Below are 19,175 nucleotides of genomic sequence, written 5' to 3'. Positions count from 1 at the left end.
TTATGAACTAACTGAAAGGCATACCTAATACTTCCAGTACAGGTGTGTATTTCCTTACTTAAAGTCACTGCCTTTGCTGAGGTAGTGGGAAGCACTCAGGGTTCCTTTGTGTAAAAATCCATCTGCCACACTCCCGGCAGGGGCAGAAGTAACACAATAAAGAAAAGCAATATGCAGAAGCAGCAGCATAACTGCACTAGTTTATTTTATGTATTTACACAAAAGTAGAGTGAATTTTTGAAGTAAGTGCAAGGTGAACTTTTGGAGAATGGAGTAGAGAGGAAAAGTGCATTTTATTTCCAGAGTACCATGGGTAAACCCAATCATGCTGAAACTGCAACCTCTGAGCTCAACAACACATGGCAGCACTTCAGCACCTTGGCCCCCAGACACTGCCCCATGAGTATGTGAGCCCAACAGCACATAAGGGCTGGGAATAACTCTCCAAGACTGCTGCTTCTGTGTAACAAAGTGCAACACTGATCTCTCCAGTAGTTTTCAGATGGACTGTGCTAATGGCTGATAAACTATCTCCCAAGATAACCTGGAAGCTACAGAGTTTATGTGTAGGTTATACACATAAAGAAAGTTTAGGCCTTCAGGGAGCACCACGTAACAGCTGGAGTACCTGCCAAGTGGTATTCCACAGCTTCTTCCGCCAGCCTGCACAATTATTTGTAGATCATTACTAATGAGAAGAAACACTGAATCTCTTCCAGCTACTACATTATACATTTAAACTTCAACCTGTAGTATTCCAAGTCATACAACAAGTGGGGCAAAACCAATGGGATTGAGTTGACAAGGAATTTCACGTTGAACAATAAAGCTAGGATTCACCTTTTTACAAAAGATAAAAGCCCCACCAACCAAAATATCCCACAACAAAACAAAACCACATCACAAATCTCAACAATCAACCTCTGATGTTCAACTCCATGTTTGCTATAACCAGGATAAATGCAAGATATTGAAGAGAACAGGGTATAGCAACACTTTCAGGGCTAATTGTGCAAAATTTAGATTTTGGACAGCAGTGTAGTGATAACTTTATATTAAACATTCAGATTTGTCAATTGCCCTATTTACTGTTCTACAGATTCTATGTTTTTGTATTTCATTAATCAACTGGTAGAAATCCCACGATTTTCTTTTAGGACAAGTTTTTTATAGAAGTTTACTTGACCCTTGTAGATGATTAAGAACTATTTCAAGGGCTTAGAAAAGATTATACCAGTGCAACAAGTTTCTTCCACCTTGATGGCAATGTGTTATACTGCCACATGGGAACAGGTGTAACCATTTGTAAAGCACTGAAGACAAAGAGCTGTCATGGTGCTCAGTTTATATTATTTCCTTGACATGTAATCATAGTTAATTCTTGTAAGACTTACTTTCTTAAAGTAGATTACTAGAAATGGAAGAATAAATTGCATAAAATACCAGTGATTAAAGTATCCTCCTACCCCAGTTTATAATTCTAACTGTACACAGGAAAACCACTAAAGAACTTCTCATCCTTTCAGAGAATGTGGTCTATGAATACTGCTTCAGTAGTGCATTAATTTGTTTGCACCTTTTCCATCATGTAACAATTGCAGTGAGACTGAACAATTTGGAAGTTTTCTGAAACTGCAGTCCTTAGCAAAGGGAATGAGATTCACTGTATGTTTCGCAACTTGCCAAATTTGAGTTATCACATCAAGAGCTGGGATTGGTCATTCTGAGCTATTAAGCATCAGCTCTCCTTAGGTCTTCCTAGAAAACTTCCTTTTTCTTCACCATTCGCATTCCTTTCCCAGCAACTTGAGGGGACAGCAGGAAGCCTGGCAGACACTATTTGCTCAGAATTCCATCAATAAATCTAGTCTTCCAGGAAGCAGGGTAATGAAGGGACAAGTCACTACCGCTACAAAAAGAAACCAAGAGGCACTTGGCAAAAATTCTCTGGCAAAATGCTTGGTTTCTGGCACATGGCCCTTGGCTGGCAACACCATCTAGCACAAATGATCTTTATCTAACATGTAATAACCTGAAAAATTAAAATCTTATTTAAGTTAGAGACACCTATACAAGAAAAATACTGATGATTATTTAAACAGGATTATCTACAAATAAACCTCTAAAACCTAGCAGACACAAGTTTTCTATTGCATTTAAAGATAAATTTAAATACACTTACCCCTAATTCAGGTTTATGCAGAATATACACTTCTATCTTATATTCTAGTCAAAATCCCAAGCTCTGGCTGTGAGTTTACAGAACAGTCTCTTAGCCTACAATATATTACGGTCTTTCATATTTAGCAGCTTCCATATGAATACTACCTGCTAGAAAACAAAAAAATCACCTGTCATCTGACACAAGTGAGCACACACAAACACTGGACATTTTCTATATAAAACCAGTAACTGCTAAAATGTATATCCAGTCCAGCTTCCTACAGCTCAAGTGGTTACGAGCATTTTTTTAACAGACTTGCCCCAAGTATCATCTCCCTGCCCCATTTCTCTAGAACAGGATAATAACCAGAGGAACTCCTGCCAGTCTCACGTGCCACTTCTAGCCAAATTAACCTGGAACACCACTGTGTCTTCTCATCCCTTCTTGGGAATAAGACAAACAGAAGACAAGACATTTCAATGCTGCATTAAGATTTCAATTTTCCACCTTGAACAGAAACGACCAGTTTTGCACAGTGGATATATATTCACACTGGTCAGAAAGGACTGCTCCCAAACCAGATTGCCACCACACTATACCACCAACAGGTAAGTTATTAATTGGATACAATTACAGTTTATATCCTTTCCCTGCTATATTTAGCTGGGAAATAACACACACTTCCTAACTGGAATAATTAATTGCTAAAAAGCCCCATTATTGCTAGGAGTTATTAGCTCCAAGAAACACAATGCTCTGGCCTCTTAGTAAGGTGCAGTGAAATAAAAAGTAGTATGAAGGCACTTGATACCAGCTCATCCAGTAGTAGTTTCACTTTAGAATAAAGGAGGTTATAATAAAAATAGACTGGTAACTTGAAACACAATAAATTCAGCAAGGAAACTTAGTCAAGACCAAACTAGGATTCACAAGACAACCTGTAAGTGTGCAAAACCACGGAGAATGTTCACTTATCTTGATGCTATAAGCTAAATCCAGACACAGTCAGGTGCTGAGCATTGTTTCTAGCTTCAAAATAAGAGGTGTCAGTCTCATCATCCGGCTGAGGTATAAAGGGCATAGTTTGATTCTGAAGATTATCCCAGTCCACCCCGTGAAAGAGGGGGTGATGCTTCAGTTCTGAAACAGAAGTTCACATAAGCATTATAAACTTCCTTATGTCCAAGCCCCATAGTCACTTTGTTCCCTCATCTACAACTGTCAGTAGATTTGTTCTATATCCCTTTTCAGAAGTTCATTAAAGTGCAAATTTCAATTGGGCTTTGATTACCCCCAACTGTAGTAGGATCAAACTGCTGGCAGAACAAGTAGCTGCCACCCCCATCCAGGGAACCTGTTCCACACAGTTCCACTGAGCCAAAAGCAGCTTTAAAGCTGCTCTTACCCAGAAAGATTGAATTTAGAGAAGCACAGCACTACAACACAGCTAGGATTTCCCAGTATAAAAGGCTTCATGCTGTAGCAATAAAAGAGAGAGCACAAATTTTGGAGAGGGGAGAGAAGATGACAGTGATGGAAACTTAGGTACAACTAGAAAAACTTAATGGTTGTCCTGAAAACTACCCACCCAACTTCACTTCAGCAGTCTATAAATTGGACAAAGAGGCCAGGTACAGTTTTAAGTCTTAACAAAGAATGGATTTTGAAGAAGCTCAGATAGGAAGAAATCATTATGTCATCTATTTTAAAATTCTGCCCTTGACAGGCAATTAGATTTCACTTTAAAATCCAGAAATAAAGACAAGAACTTGTTTTTAACTAAAACAACTTCAAATTGTTCTCTGGGAAATATCAAAGCCACAGGATTTTCTGTTGATATAACAGAATATTCATTCATTATCTTGTGCCTTCTCTATTTTAATTTGGCATGATTTCAGCTTCTAGGATTCCGTTTCTTTATGCATAAGCCTTTCCACAGTAATTTCCTTTTCTAGTGATTTCTTGAGGAGTTCTCATCAGATTTCTTTCTCTCTTACCAAAATATCTTACTCAAAATTTCTTTCCATTATCAACTTTTTAAAATAAAACAGTCACTGTTAACAAGAGCAAATGTTTAAGCCCTTCTACAAGGGAAAAAAAGTAGACTTTGTACAGTATATCTTGTCCACTTAATATTCTCCCATTCAGCAAAGACAGGGTGATTCCTAAGAAAACCTGCTGCCTCTAAATGAACTGTTTGTCCTAGGAGGTTTCTCTCCCAAACTATCATCTTTTAATCAAGATTCCCATATGTCATTTAGGTTAAAAATTCCAAATACCCCTTAGATAAGAGAGAACTTTGGTACATCACATATCAAACACTAAAAATACATAGCAGAACAGCAGTAAAGCAAAACAGAAGTTCAATTAAAAACTGAAAAACTAACAAAACAACCCAGCCCCAGAATTACCTTGTTCAGAAAGGAAAAACCCCACAAGAAATATAAAAAACACCACAACTTGTTAAGTGCTGTGGTACTATATATGGAACCTAGTAAGGCACTGAAGTTTATGGATAAACTAAGTTTACCCTAAGTTTCAGGAGGAAGAGATCACCACTTAAAAATCTGCAATTAGTTGCAAAGAGCAATTTTAATACTAACCCTTCAGTCCAGCTCTTTTAGTAGTGTCAATTGTTAGAAGAATATCTATTGCATTCTGGGCATTATCAGACAGCTTTTCTTCAGCCTCAGGCCAGGGAATATCTACAGAAAAAGATACAATTGAGTTGGTAACTCAAACTACAAAACAAATATTGGGAATACATACTTGCCCTGATTACTGAAACAGATTACCTCTTTTCAAAATATTTTGGAAGACCTGTGTTGGTGTTTCATCATTAAAAGGTGGAATTCCAGTTAGAAACTCAAACAGACAAACTCCAAGGGCCCACCAGTCTACAGCAGAACCTGGTAAAATAAATCCACATCATTATACTTACAGAAATTATATTTGCAGAGACTTAAAGATTAGCAAAAACTAAAGAGTACAGTAGTTTCACGAATACAAGCCGCACGGATTATAAGCCGCACTTCCGGTGCCTCGACAATGTTGCAGTCTTTGTCAATAGATAAGCCGCACCCCGAATATTAGCCGCACTTTCGTTCGTCGCGAGAATCTGTGCGCAGCTTTCACAAATTGGCCAATTAGTAACAGGATCGCGGCATAGCGGGCTTTACTGGCTCGGGGCGGGGCCAGGCAGGCTCGGCCCGCTCATGGTTGCCGACGGGGCCGGGTGGCCCAGCTCAGCGCCACGGCTCGGCGGGGCTGGCCGGGTGGTGCTGCCGCCGCTGCCAGGCTCGCCGGCCGCCCTCTCCCGTCAGCACCGCCGCCGCGTTTCCTCGCCCTGGCCGGCACTGCAGGCCCCCGCACCGCCGGGCTCCCCCACGCTGCTGGCCCCGATTCTGCTGGGCTTCCCCCGCTGCCAGGCAGCCCCACCCGTCGGCCTTCCTGCTTCTGCCATGCTCCCCTGCACTGCTAGCCCCAGTTCTCCCGGGCTCCCCCGCCCTGCTGGCCCGGGCTCTGCCGCCCCCCTGCCCCGCCCTGCTGGCTCAGGCTCAGCCGCCCGCCCCCCACACTGCTGGCCCCGCCTCTGCCACGCTTTCCCACCTCAGCCGGGGCCGGCCGGGCTCCAGCTTGGCTTGGGGCTGCCGCGGGCTCTCACTTCCATGTTGGCAGCTTTTAGAATTTTGTTAATGTATTAGCCGCCCCGGAATATTGGCCGCACTTCCGGGTTTCCACCAAAATTTTGGTCAAATTGGTGCGGCTTGTATTCGTGAAATTACTGTATTTAAATTCTGCAAGTTTCTTGAAAATTGTGAAGAGACAAGTTGTATTTAATATTCATGCAGGTTAAAAAGATATTAAAAAGTTTTTTAAAGCCACTCCACTCTTTAATTTATTATAAGTAACACTGGGTTTTGCTGATAAAACCAAGGGGGCTCTTAGTAACAATCTATCAACTCCCATTACACAGAATCCAGAAGCTGACTTCTCCAAGAGATTGTTTTGTGATTAGAATTAGATGCCTCATGACTAGAGCCTGGATGAGTGCTCCATGTTCCACTTGTGCCCTTCTCTCGATTCTTTAAGAAGTCTTCAAACTATTGAACTTAATTTTTGTTTGTCTAAATTATGGTGAACATCATGAAGACAGCTTGCAGAAACGAGCCAGCACACAATGAAGCTGGCATTACCTTCCATTACACTGAATTGACTGGGGCATTGTGTGGTTATTAGCTACCTCTGCTTTGTTATTAAATAGTTCTGGTTTTCCACATTCCAGGGTTTTGTCTTTTTGCCAATCTCTCCTGTTAATCTACATCAAAACCAGCAGGCAAAGCAATCCCAGACACCACTGCATGCATTCTAAGCTTTCTGCATCTTCAAGCCATGCCCACTCTACTATAAAGAAGAAATGCCACAACTGCTGTTAAAAAAAAAATAAATTGAAAGATAGTAAATCTAATTATTCTTGGCTTTTTTGGCATATAAGAAAACCTAAGACATCTCCAAGCAAACAAATGGTTTGAGCCATTTCACGAAGACCAGCGTTAAGTTTAGAAATGCTGAAAACCAAAGTGTTTAACCAGTAATGTAACACGCTTTTAGCAACTCCTAACGGCAATAAGAATGCCCCACCAAGCTAAGCACATCAAAGCAGTGAGTTCACATCCACTGTTGTTAGAACACCTGGATGTTCAGTAAAATACTCCCAGCTCCAGTCAAAGTCTAATAAGATCACAACTCTCAACAATGTAATATCCAGAGGTTTAGGTGGGATATTAAGAAAAGCTTTTCACCCAAAGGGTGGTTGGGCACTGGAACAGCCTCGCCAGGGCAGTGGTCACAGCACCAAACCTGGCAAGGGTTCAAGAAGTGTTTGGGCAATGCTCTCAGGCACAGGGTGTGACTTGGGGCTGCCCTGTGAAGGTCCAGGAGCTGGACTCAATGACCCCTGTGGGTCCCTTCCAACTCGGGATATTCTTTGCTTCTGTGTTTTGAAGCAAGAAGCAGCAACACCAAGTTTTGAGCACCTGAATCTTCTTCACCCATAGGCAGAGTAAATCAGACTGACTGCAATAAAGTGAAAGGCAGCAATGAGAAAAAGTGTCACTGGCTTTACCTCCTGTTACACAATTAAAAAATGCTGCTGTTTACATGTGTGATTTCTGATAGCTTAGTCACACTGATATGATGTTTCCTGACCCTGTGAGCATCTCACATTTTTATGTGGAGGCATACTGAACATGTCTTTCTATATAGAAAAATTTTTCACCCAAACAATGGTCTCAGAAACTGTGATCTGGTTATACTTTGACTGTTCAGTTATGCTGAACACTTGAGTTCTGCACAGAATATAGAAAACTCACCAGACATCAGAGTCCCTGCATATGAAAAGACAACGAAGTAAAAATATTACAATTATTGCCAAAAAAACCATAACAAGTACGAACACTGAACATCAAGTATGATTCTCTGAAGGCATAGGAATGAAGATTTTTTTCCCTAAGGTAGTATTCCACAATAAAGAAAGATGGCAATGTTAAATCTAAACTAGAAACAAAAATAAAATAGCTATGTAACATTATTAATTTAGGATTGAAACTATGTGTTCAAGCAGCTCAACACAAAAAATATTTAGTAAGGGAAAATTTGGAGTTCCAAAATCCCTGGCTTCACTGAAGGTAACTGAAGATTTGTAATTTCCTGACAAACTCCAGACTCTGCAAGTTTTCACTGAAGTCCTGAAAACCCAGTAACCAGAGAGAAATCACCCTGTGACCGAGTTTCACATCATCTAAGTAGCACTGATTACACTTCCAAAATATTATCCAGTTTTAACACCTGCCAGATAACCAGAAATCCTAAATGGAAGTGCAAAACAATTACTACATATGTTTAGTATTTTCAGTTTTTACCGTTAAATTGTTAAATCTTTTCACACAGTTTTAGTTAATTTATATTAGCAGAATGTTATTGCTCCACAGAATAGCAGTCACTGCCTCTCAATTAATGTCTGTCTCTCTCATGTAATTTTCCCAAGACTTGCATCTCTACAAAATAGTAGTATACTTTTGAGATGGAAATAAAATGCAATTATACCTCAACAACTTTGTTAGAGATAGATACATTGCATTTAATTTTTGTCAATGCTTCTTGCAAGTTAGCAGAAAACTATTTCAGACTTTTTGCTAATCTCAGTGGATCTCAGAATCTGAGACAAAGAAACTTACGTCCTTCAAAGTTGTGCTATTTTAGTATAGTATTTTGAAAAAAAACAACAACAAAAAAAAAACCAAACCCAAAAAAACCTCCAAAAATTTGATGGCTATTACTGCTATTATATGGCTTATACAGAAGATACTGTCAGGTGTCTGAAGTGTTTCATGAGGTCACTCAACTCAGTAACTGATTTTAAGGCAACTTCATAAAATTGTCTGGCTTCACATAACACTTTAATATCAAGCAACATACAAGTCTCAGGTTGCCAAAGCAGCTTCCAATGCTGATTTGCAGCAAGCAAGACTGTGATGGACAATCAAAATCTCTGGTTATCAGAAAGCAGTAAATGAATGGAAGGAGCAGTTGAAGCAAACACAGCTATCCATGATGGCACTAGTTCTTTTTGAAGAATTCCAAATCTTATTGTTCGAAGGGTTTACAGTTCTACAGACATTTAGAAATGTAAAGACGTCACCTTTCAAGCACTGACAGATGGCTGGTTTGCCTTACCATGAGGTTGTGTCAAAAGCAGCTCAGGTGCCAGGTAGTCTGGGGTCCCCAGGATGCGTTCACCTTCTACAGGGGCAGCTCCTCTTCGAACACTCTTTGGAGTCCTGTATGGTGTGCCAGCATCCCCTCGAAGAGGGGTCTGAAAAGATGGGACAAGGATTTGAGATGTCAAACGAAACCAGCTCACAAACTCCCATCTCCAGGTTTAGCCACAGATGTAATAATTGATACCTAAGTTCAAGTCAAGAACGAGTCACAAAACATTCCCTGAAAAGCATGTGTGAAATGTGCTTGTCCTGCTTTATCTCAACAGTCTTGAAGCATAAAGATGCCTACTCTTTGAGAAACTTTTTCCCAAAGTTCTTCCTCTAGTGTCACTTCCAGCAGCTATCACTGTTCACATCAATCTTTGTAATAGGCCTGTATTTGGCACTTGACAGAATACATGACACCATCACTTTTATCACAGGATAAAATAAAGAAAGTAGCAGGTACAACGGCAGTTACCTGCAGCTGAGCAGCATTCACAGACTGTCTTGGGAAGAGTGCAGGATAACAAAAACACCCCACAAAAACGACTTCCCATGACATTAGGAAACCTGTAGCTGCTCACAGAAAATATGACACTGCACTAGGAGCAGAATGAGACCAAATAGCACAGGCTTTTTTTAACCAGTTCACTGTAACAGCAAAGATTTCTCAGAGATGGACAGTCAATGCATGCTGAGCCAAAGGCAAACCAGTGAACATAAAGCTACTGCCAAATTCTTACAGTAATTATAATTTTGGCTACAAAAGTGCACCAGGTGAAACCCTTTCAGCAAAGGTCATTTTGGTAGATTACCTCAAACTACTTGAGTTTTCCCTAAATTTACCACTAAAATAATTTCAGGTTCCTAATGTCCAATGCATACGAAGTTTCCATATGCCTCCTTACCTACCTGATAGATGTGGTATGGTCTTCCTTTCTGTAATGGAGTGATAGCTGTTGGGTAAGAGCCACTGCAAGCAGGTGAAAGATCCACTATATCTAAGGAAGTCATGCTGCATGGCTCAGATATATTGGATATATTGATTGGACTATTATAACTCCGAAAAACAACAGCATTTTTTTTTAAGAGACTTAGTGCTTCCATCATCTTTTCTGAAGGAGAAGATACTGTGTCAAGGTAAGTTTCTTCCATGTGCTTCTGATCATTATCCATTTTCTGATGTAATGGCTTGCAGTCCTGGAGTGCATGTGCCTCCTCTCCATCCTGTGAGGCATCTCGGGACTCTGGTGATGTTATTAGCACACCTTCAGGTTTTGGCTCCTCAAAGGAGAGGTCTTTAACACTCCTGTCCAAATCTAAAAGTTGTTTTTCTAGATGGCTTTCTGTAACAGACACTTCAGGAAGTAAGTCAGAATCTGCAGTGAAGACATCTGAAGGTTTTTCATCATCAGTGCATAAAAAGCTTGAGTTCATGTACTCCTTTTCATCATCCTTTCCAGAGTCTGCATCCAGATCACACATCAGATTTTTAGCTACAGTTGGAGTAAGCGATCTTTCTACTGTTTCCTGGTTACTAATAAAACTTCTAATTCCTTCCTTGCTTTTGCAGGTGTCACATAGGCATCCATCATTACAAAGCATTAAGGATTGAATTTCTGTTGTCAAACCTGTCCCTTTGTTTGCTGGAAATTCTGAGATCTGACAGCCACGTTTATATTCCGCATTGCTTTTTTTAACATAGTTAAATTCCTGACAAGGACTAGTGTCAACGGATTCAAAGCTTCTTTTTACACCTGGCTTTTCAAACATTTCTTCTTCTTTGACAGGCTCATTCTGCCTTGAAAGTGACTGTTGTAGTCTGGAATTCTCTGCTGTTTTATAACTAATGTCTCTTTTATTTACAAAGACTTTTTCTCTCCAAATCTTATTTTCAGAAATACACTTCCTTACTATGCCTTTCACATCCAGAGTGCTCACAGGAGTATCTGTTATATCCAAACGTTCACTTCCCAAATTCTGCCTACTGCCAGAATCATTGCTGGCAATGGGAGAAATGGCAGACTCAAGTTCTTTTTTCTTTAAAACTTCAATACCTTTGCTATTTGGCAACAAAACATTTGAAAGAACATCAGACCCACTGTTACTGATTTTGCGTGTTGTAAAACGAGGGTCATCTTCACTTTGCTGCAAAAGAGCACATAAAGTTGTGAGTATCAAAAAATATGATTACAGCATTGTAGAAATGTTTAATTTACAGATTTGCAAGCATTACTCATTCTAACTACTACTAGTGAAAAACCATACTTCAAAATACAAAAAATCAAAACCAAATTAAAGATAACTTGACAATTTGACTTCTTTTAAGAACATCAAATAAGCTTGCTAGAATACAATAGAAAATGCCACATTTTTAAATGCCAAAGGATGAAAAAATAAAGCAATTGAAGCTGTATTTGTGATTTTATTTTAAGGAGTTAAGCTACTTAACTCCTTAGAAGTTTTCAATTTCCAAGAAAGTCCAAAGGAAAGAACCCACTTGGTTGTAATATACCCTGTGGTATATTACACTTCAGAGATGACAAAAGGAAAATCTGATATTACTAAAGTTTTGATAACACAATACTAAAACCAAGGCCTAAGAAACAGATTGATACAGAATAACAAACTGTTTTAAACGTAAGTTGTTCTGGTTGCTCTAAAGAGGAATCATGGCAAGGAACTACATAGCACAGCAGCATTTTCTTTTAGGTTTGTGTTTGTGCAGAACTTCATTAACACATTAAAATAGGATAAAATATTGTGGGATAAAATATTATCAGCTATAATTATTGGTGTTAGGTTAGTTGATATAAAACCCCTCAGTAATAAAAGCCTTAAACTTTTCAGTTTAGCAGCTAGTAGGAGTCTGAAGAGGATTTTATAATTTTCCAAATTCTGTCTTCTAAAGAAATTTTTTCACCTGCAATGTTGAGCAAGTAAAGTTATAGGATAAGGTCAGCTTCCATAAAGCCACTGCTCCCAGCAGTGCCCACCTTGCGCAGGACAGGGCTAAACCAGTGATGGTCAGTGAAGCCTTCTCTTTTTCTCCTTTGCTGCAGGCTCAATAGCATTTGCTTCTCCTGTTATATTGCACAGGACTAATACTTGTTTGAAGAAAAAGGTTATATCGGTTTGATCCAAAATCCTACTTAATGCAAATTACAATCCCTGCTCCCTTCTACTCCAGGAAAGTTTCTCAACATTCAGAAATAACTGAGGCAAGTAAGTAAGTAGAAGACATTTGCAACACTGCATACACAAGTACACACTAATTTTAATTTAGAGTGGGAAGATTAAACAGTCCTTACCTCTACATCTTTCCCCCACCTGGGGCTGCTCCAGTTTTCTGATTCCACACTGGACATGTGTGTGTGAGACTGACTACTGACACTGGAGGAACCAAACCTGTTTCTTGACTGAAGCAGAGTAGGAGTTAAACTCCTTGCTGGCATCACAGGTGTTAATTGAGAATTATCCAGATCTTAAAAGAAAAAAAAAATTCAAATGTTGATACAAATAGGCAACATATACTGACTGACTTCACACTATGTTAAACTTTCACATCAAAGGAAGCTAAGGAAAGCTATGTGTGACAACAATTTCTCTTGTCATCTCTCCTGCATAGTCAATTCATGCATTTTTTGAATTAGGAACTTGCAAAGAATGTAAAAGCAGTACATTAACAGCATAGCTACCTTCTTACTCGTTTCAGGTTAGAAATGAGAAAGCAGCAAGATAAGTCAATTTAAATGATAACATACAATGCTGTATTTAATAATTTTCAGTGAAAATATGTCAAGAACTGACACTATTTAAGTAAAATGTTAAAGGGTGATTTTGAAATCAGGGGTCATGATTTAAAAAAACCCAATCAAATGAAACCACTTTAGAAGATGTCATAAGCAGTGTAGGTAAAAACATGTCAGATGTAAAGCACTGAAGGAATGGTGGAGAGCAAGACACCAATAGAATCCCACCTTTTATTAAGTGGGTCCAAATTACTCATATAAAATTAAAAGACCACAACCTTACAGCCAGAGTATTCCTCAGCACAAGGCCTAGTATACTCACGTGTTTTGAATAATTTAGTTGAACGAGGGGTATTTTCCTTTTGGGCCATAGGTACAGGAGAAACCACTCCATGCAGACTGCCAGATGATTGACTTGATTTGTGCCCTGGCACTTTCACTCCAACAGGAGGAGTATACTAACAAGCAGAAAGAAGCATAGTTAAAAGTTAATGGAGTCCAAACAAATTCTCACTCCAGGACTGAGAGTGTAACTTCAGTCATTCTTTATGATGTTTGCATTGGAGCTTGGCCATGCCCATTAAAAAGTCAGTAATTCAAAACATAGTTTAAGGCAATCACATCAGAATTTCAAAGTACTCTAAATATATCATGTCATTCTATCAGCTGGCAGAAGAGATGCAAGAATAGCCCTTATCATGCCAACTAAATAAACTAAATAACTAAATAAATTAAAAGGATGAATTACTTCAAAGACAGTGAAAATTACTTACAAAGCCCAGAGAACTGATAAGAGACAACAATTGTCCTGGAGTACGTGAGTAGTCCTGTTTTGGCTTTGCCATTGATGGGGTAGTAAGGATATCTATCATATTTATTTCTACAGAAGAAAAAAAAATCCCAAAATCAAGTAGGTCAGGTTTTCATTTTGATATTAAACAAAGGCAAAGTTGCAGACACTTAAGTTTCATTAAGAGGAAGAAAAAATTTGGCCACATACTCAACAAACATACAAATGAAGCCACCAAGACCAATTGAAGACTTACCTGCACATTCTTATTTAACACAATGTGGTTTTTTTCTTATACATCTGTACATTTATAAATACAGAAGTTTTAGAAGTCAAATTTCTTTTCCAGTATACTATGCTAAAAGCACCACATTTTCTAATTTGATATCAGTTTTGGTTTTTAGGCAGCAGTTCCAAGCTTGTGGAATAGGATACTAAATTTGATTCCAAACCTGCCATCACTCCAAAAGACACCTCAAAAAAGCTACACAAGAATTTTTCAGAGGTGAAAATTCAACCTTAGATTCCTTTTTCTTTGTTCACTAGCAGTAAGTAGCTTTAAAGCTTCCATATAATGTTTGACTAGACATAATAACCTGTCCCATTAGAACATCAGTTAAAGCAGTATCTCACAAAAATACAGAATATCTAGGATTTTCCTTTATATTCTCAAAACCATGAATCAAATTCCATAGATAACTCTGAATTTCTACATTCCTTTAACTATATAAAAAGGATGTATCCTTCAGCAGCAGTCTCAAAAAACCTGAACTGGTGCTGTGCAGCAAAAGTTTGGATGATCTGGCTAAGGAGGTTCAAACCAGTTTAGAAATTGGATATACACCTTAAGATCTGCAGCCTGTGCCAGACAGTCATGACTATTCAGCTATATTTTCTGTTTGAAAAGAGAACATTCACATGCCAAAGCACTGATCTAATCTTCTGTTATGGACTTAGCACCTCCCCTTATTCCTCAAATTAATGTCTGGAATGTCCCAGTTCATTTATTGGAAATACAGGACTGAGAGACATGAACTGAAGGGCAGAAGTAGTCAGAGAAACAGGAACAAGCCAGAATTATTCATTCACCAACTGAAATCTCCTAGCAGACTGCAGAAAACTTTGAAATCCATATCCCTCCAAAGAAAGGGCTCCAGATTATATTTCATACACCCTTGTCCCAAAGAATAAATATTTTACCTTCTGAAGTGCAATGCAAAGGGCAGACCCCTTACTAACACGTAGCTGATCAGTACTTACCTATTAGCAATGAAGTATTACTGCAACATTTGCACTTATTTAATTGAAAGGTGCCCTTTACAGGGATGCAAAGCATTCAAGAATATGGAAATGTGATGCAAAACCACGTTTTAATACAACCAAAAGGATAGAAAAAACTCTTACCTCTATTCAGAGTAACTCTGGAAAGCCCAAAGTCTGTCAACTTTATATGTCCCTGATTAGAAATGAGCATATTGTCTGGCTTCAAATCCCTGAAAATATGAATATAGCTGAAGTCAGGAAAAAGAGCACTGAGCAACATGAAGAAAGTTAACTGCCCAGAAACACTCTATACAAAACATTGTTTAGAGTTGTTTAACAGTAACACCTCTTAGCCAGCAGAAGATTCCAGTTTGAGGAACACACCAAAAGAATTAAACATATTTAGCAATAAATATGGGACAAACATCACAGGTTTTGTAAAAATCAGCATGTATGTCAAGAGTTGCATATTTTGTGCTTCAGCAGGTTCAACAAGTGTCCTTCACAGGCAGCACCGTAACACTCAGTAATGTGCAGCTCCTACAGGTGACAAGCAAACCTCCAGAAGGAGTTTTCATGTGGCCCTCTACAGAACTGCTGAATGCAAAAAGAACTCTCACTGTGGGAGAGCATCAGTGTCCCTTTGTCCTACAAGCCCATGTGTGCAGTACCCAGAGGGTTCCTGAACCATCACACCTGCTAATACAGCACTGGACAGGGGAAGAGCTGGCAGGGGAAAGCAGTGTAGGTTTGTGTGCTCAGCACACACAGATTCTATTTTAGCCATTGTTTCATGACATTGCTGCAGTGCTCACGTGCAAAAAGAGCTTCCAGGAGCTCCAGCAAATGAAGTGGTAGCAGCCACAATGAAATAGTGATGGTTATGTGTTAGAGCGAAAAAATAAAAAACCCAAAGTACAAAATATTTATTTGTAAAAAAAAAGAAATTTCACCTGTGGATTATTCCATGCCTATGAAGATAGTCAAGAGCCAATGCTGCTTCAGAAATATACTTAACAGCCATTTCTTCATCAAAATATCCATAAATATGGAGAAGAGATTTGACATCTCCACCAATAAGGTACTCCATCACCTGTCATTCAGGAATTTAAATTTTAAACTTAAAAATTGCAAGTAAAAATACAGAATAATTTTACCTCTAGAAAAATATAATTTCAAGGAGCAGAAGCAGATAAAAGTATCTTTGTGCAAACCTCATTTCCCACACAATACCTCTCACAATACCTTTTGGATAAAATAATTTCCTGTAACAGCAGACATGAAACATTTTCTTACTCTAGACCATTTGCTTATTTTATTTGCCTAGATTACTTCCAGAAGCTAATTAAAAAGCTGACTACAGCTTTTGAGAGTTAGCTACTGAAAAATTTCTATATTATAAATATTATACATTTCTATATTGAATATTATATATTTTAACCTGTATTTTTATTCCTATATGTAGTTTAATATTGTGTTTTTCCATAGTATAGAAAATGAAGTGCAAAGCATTCCTGTGAAACTCAAGGCCTGAAGCCAAAGACCACCTGTTCTATACAAATCAAAAGCATCTCAATACTTTATCTTACAATCATTTATACACAATTTTAAATTCAGACCTGAGCTTTGTGAAATAAGTAAAAATTGTTTAAAATGCAAATAGTTTGAGTTACTGTGAATTTAAGACCCATGAAAAAGAGTGGAAAAAAATACACACACCTAATAAACCATTATGCAGACACATTATGATGGCCCATGTCATATTCAAAATAAAAGAGAAGTCAGCAGGGCTTCTGGAACTCACTCTGATGTCAAAAATGCACTTATGGGGTTTTGATCAGGAAACCTTGCCAGTACTTATTTCCAATACACAGTATTCTTCCACAAATATATAAACACACATATATATACACACACAGACATAATTCTAGCATCTCCCTTACAAATCCTTCACCCTTGAAGTCCTTTACTCCATGCAGCAGTTCAGATTCCAGAAAAAGAAGCCTTTGTTTAGAGTCAAAATGCATTGTAGGAGTGCATAGCAACCTTGTCTCAGAATTTCATCAAGCTGTTCTCTGTGTGTGCTTACAGCAATCCACACAAATTGTGCCAGACCCTCTGCAGACAGGCTGAATCCTTATGTGGAGGCAGTATATAAACCCATACAAGTCCTGCTGTGCTCCACAGCACCCTGTGAAGACCAGCATTTTATTTTGCCACTCAGTTATCATCTAGTCATGTAGGCCAACAACCGTGACAAAATTTTGAGCACTGGCAATAAGTAAAACAGATTTCCTTTAAGTGAGCCATGGAGTATCCTCCAGTCACTTGGCTTCTGCTTGAATAGAACGATTTCTTGTTTTCCCTAAGATTGCTACATATTTCTAAGACAGAGTAGCTACTAGAAAAGTTTCTCCTGTAAGAGGGGAACATGGGCAGAAACAGCGCAAAGACACCAGAGAAAGAGAAATATTTTACTTGTTCAACCATTCTGAGAAAGATGCAAAAGTGACTAAGGAATATCATTACAAAAATGTTTTGAGATATCACTACAGTTCATACTAAATTTTCAAGACTATCATAAAACGCCACAGACAATTTTTTACTCACTAAATAGATGTTATTTGCTGACTGAAGTGAGTAGTATAAGTGCACAATGAAAGGACTTTTACTGAGAGCCAACGCATCCCTCTCTGCCTGCACCTGGTGAACCATATTTTTGTTGATCATGTCTGCTTTTTTCATCACCTGAAAAACACAACAGAGAACACAAATTATTTAACCTCAAAATGCTCATGATAAAACGTGTAGAGACATACAGTGTCGCAGAGCAACGCCTATTTTGTATCACAATTTTTATGCTTCCTATTCTTTGTGTACTATGTAGTTTATTATAATCCTTTCAATCACAAAGTCAAGTTTGCACAAATAATTGGTAAAGTTCTTGCTAACGACAAGCCCAGATTTTAGTCCTTTATGTAACAACATAGAAAACGCAACAGGTTTTTGTTGTTGTTTTTTTTTAAATACTTGCTCAGCATGAACGTTTTTCATAATTTATTGTGGTCTTGTCTCTCAGAGGCGGTGCTTCAGCGCCCGGCAGGCGCAGCAGCTGAGGGGCTCAGCTACGGCAACTGTTTACAAGCGAGAAGCCAACAGCGCTCTGGCGCTTGGCAAGGTCTTTGTCGTTATTTCCCCTTATTTAAAGTGCTTACAAAGACCTCGTTATCAGAGGTCTCCTGATCAAGCCCTCCAGGAGTTCAGCGGGGTGAGAGTGGGGCACGGCCGTGCGGACAGCGCGTCCCAGGGCACCGGGTGTGCCGGAGCAGCGGCGCTCCCCCAGGCCTAGGGCTCGTACCGGGCCTGCCCGTTCCCTCAGGCCGCCCCTTTCCCGCATGGGGCTACTCGGCAGCGGAGGCGGCAGCGCCGCGACCTCGGCGACGCCTCACCTTCACGGCATAGAGCCGGCCCGCCTTGCGGCCCAGGTACACCTTCCCGAAGGCGCCGCGGCTGATGGGCTTCACGATGGTGAACTCCTCGATGGAAGGAGGCCGGGGGACCTCGACGCGCGTCGGGCCGGCGGCTGTAGCGGCGCTGGGGCCAGCAGCATCGCCGCGCTCGCCCGCGGGCGGCTCGGGTGCCATGGCGCGCCCGGCCCCGGGCCCGCCGCGATTCAAAGCGGCCCCGCCCGCCCGCGCCGTCACCAACGGCAGCGCGAGCTCTCGCGAGACCCCGCGCGGCGGCCGCGGGAGGCGCTGGGCATGGCGGAGCTGGCAGGGGAATCCCGGTGTTCCTGTCCTGTGCCGCCCTCAGAACATGCCCGGGACAAACCACAGCACCTCCGGGCTGGCTGGTCACTGCACGGGTGGGCATCCATATTTTCCTGCTTGGCTCTAGGTTGTAACTTGCTGTGAGCAAGTACTGGCTCCCCCTTCCCATAGGAGGCTTGAAGGTGTAGGAATTCAACAGAGCTTGGTGTGAGGCATCAAGGAAATGAAAGATGTTATTTGTTTAGAAAGAAACAACGACTTTGGGCCCGCATTATCGTTTTCTTATATGGTTCGCTCACATCTAAGTTCAAGGTACATTTGGATAACACTGGGGCACATGGTGTGATTGTTGTGGTGTCCTTTGCAGGGAGTTGAACTCTCGTCCTGATAGATCCCTTCCAACTCAAGGATATTCTGGTTTTCTATCATTTTCTCATACCTGCATACTTAATAGCTCCAAGACCTGTGTCCAAATGGCACAGCCAGAAGGGTTTGTGTGCCACCCTGTCCAGTTCTTGCCACTGCCGCTGATCCCTCACTGTCTCTTGGCATTCCCTGGCAAACCGCTCCCTGGGTGGGTCGATTCTGATCAGGAGTTAGATTAATGTAATCGGTTGCTTCCCATCAATTCTTGATTACTTCATCTGCCATTTATCTTAGGCAGGGTTGTTC

General features: G+C 40.1%; 1 protein-coding gene across 2 annotated transcripts; it reads right to left on the bottom strand.

Moving 5' to 3' along the window:
- Nucleotides 1-172: 172 nt before the first annotated feature.
- Nucleotides 173-18,295, bottom strand: MASTL (microtubule associated serine/threonine kinase like). Of its 2 annotated transcripts, XM_033058164.2 has the most exons (13): nt 18,183-18,295; nt 17,344-17,481; nt 15,687-15,826; nt 14,875-14,963; nt 13,454-13,560; nt 13,003-13,138; nt 12,240-12,412; nt 9,841-11,076; nt 8,900-9,038; nt 7,537-7,551; nt 4,960-5,073; nt 4,768-4,869; nt 173-3,304 (listed from the first exon to the last, which is right to left on the bottom strand). In XM_033058164.2, exons 2-13 carry the CDS (start codon nt 17,476-17,478, stop codon nt 3,147-3,149), a joined length of 2,544 nt encoding a protein of 847 aa, XP_032914055.1. In that variant the 5' UTR covers nt 17,479-17,481; nt 18,183-18,295; the 3' UTR covers nt 173-3,146. The 2 variants fall into 2 exon arrangements, with proteins under 2 accessions (XP_032914055.1, XP_042635124.1); XM_042779190.1 differs by lacking the exon at nt 7,537-7,551 and having other exon boundaries at nt 18,183-18,294.
- Nucleotides 18,296-19,175: the final 880 nt, after the last annotated feature.

This window comes from Catharus ustulatus, chromosome 1 (genome assembly GCF_009819885.2).
Source record: "Catharus ustulatus isolate bCatUst1 chromosome 1, bCatUst1.pri.v2, whole genome shotgun sequence".
NCBI lineage: Eukaryota > Metazoa > Chordata > Aves > Passeriformes > Turdidae > Catharus > Catharus ustulatus.
The sequence above is the reverse complement of the archived record's forward strand: the minus strand, read 5'-3'. Positions and strand labels throughout refer to the sequence as shown.

Coding starts and splice junctions, on each gene's coding strand:
- MASTL (XM_033058164.2), bottom strand. CDS start 17,478: ATGAAAAAAGCAGACATGATCAACAAAAATATGGTTCACCAGGTGCAG. Junction 14,964..15,686: donor AGGCATGGAATAATCCACAG/GTGAAATTTCTT, acceptor TCATATTTTCAG/GGATTTGAAGCCAGACAATA. Junction 12,413..13,002: donor AACTAAATTATTCAAAACAC/GTGAGTATACTA, acceptor TTTTCTTTTAAG/ATCTGGATAATTCTCAATTA.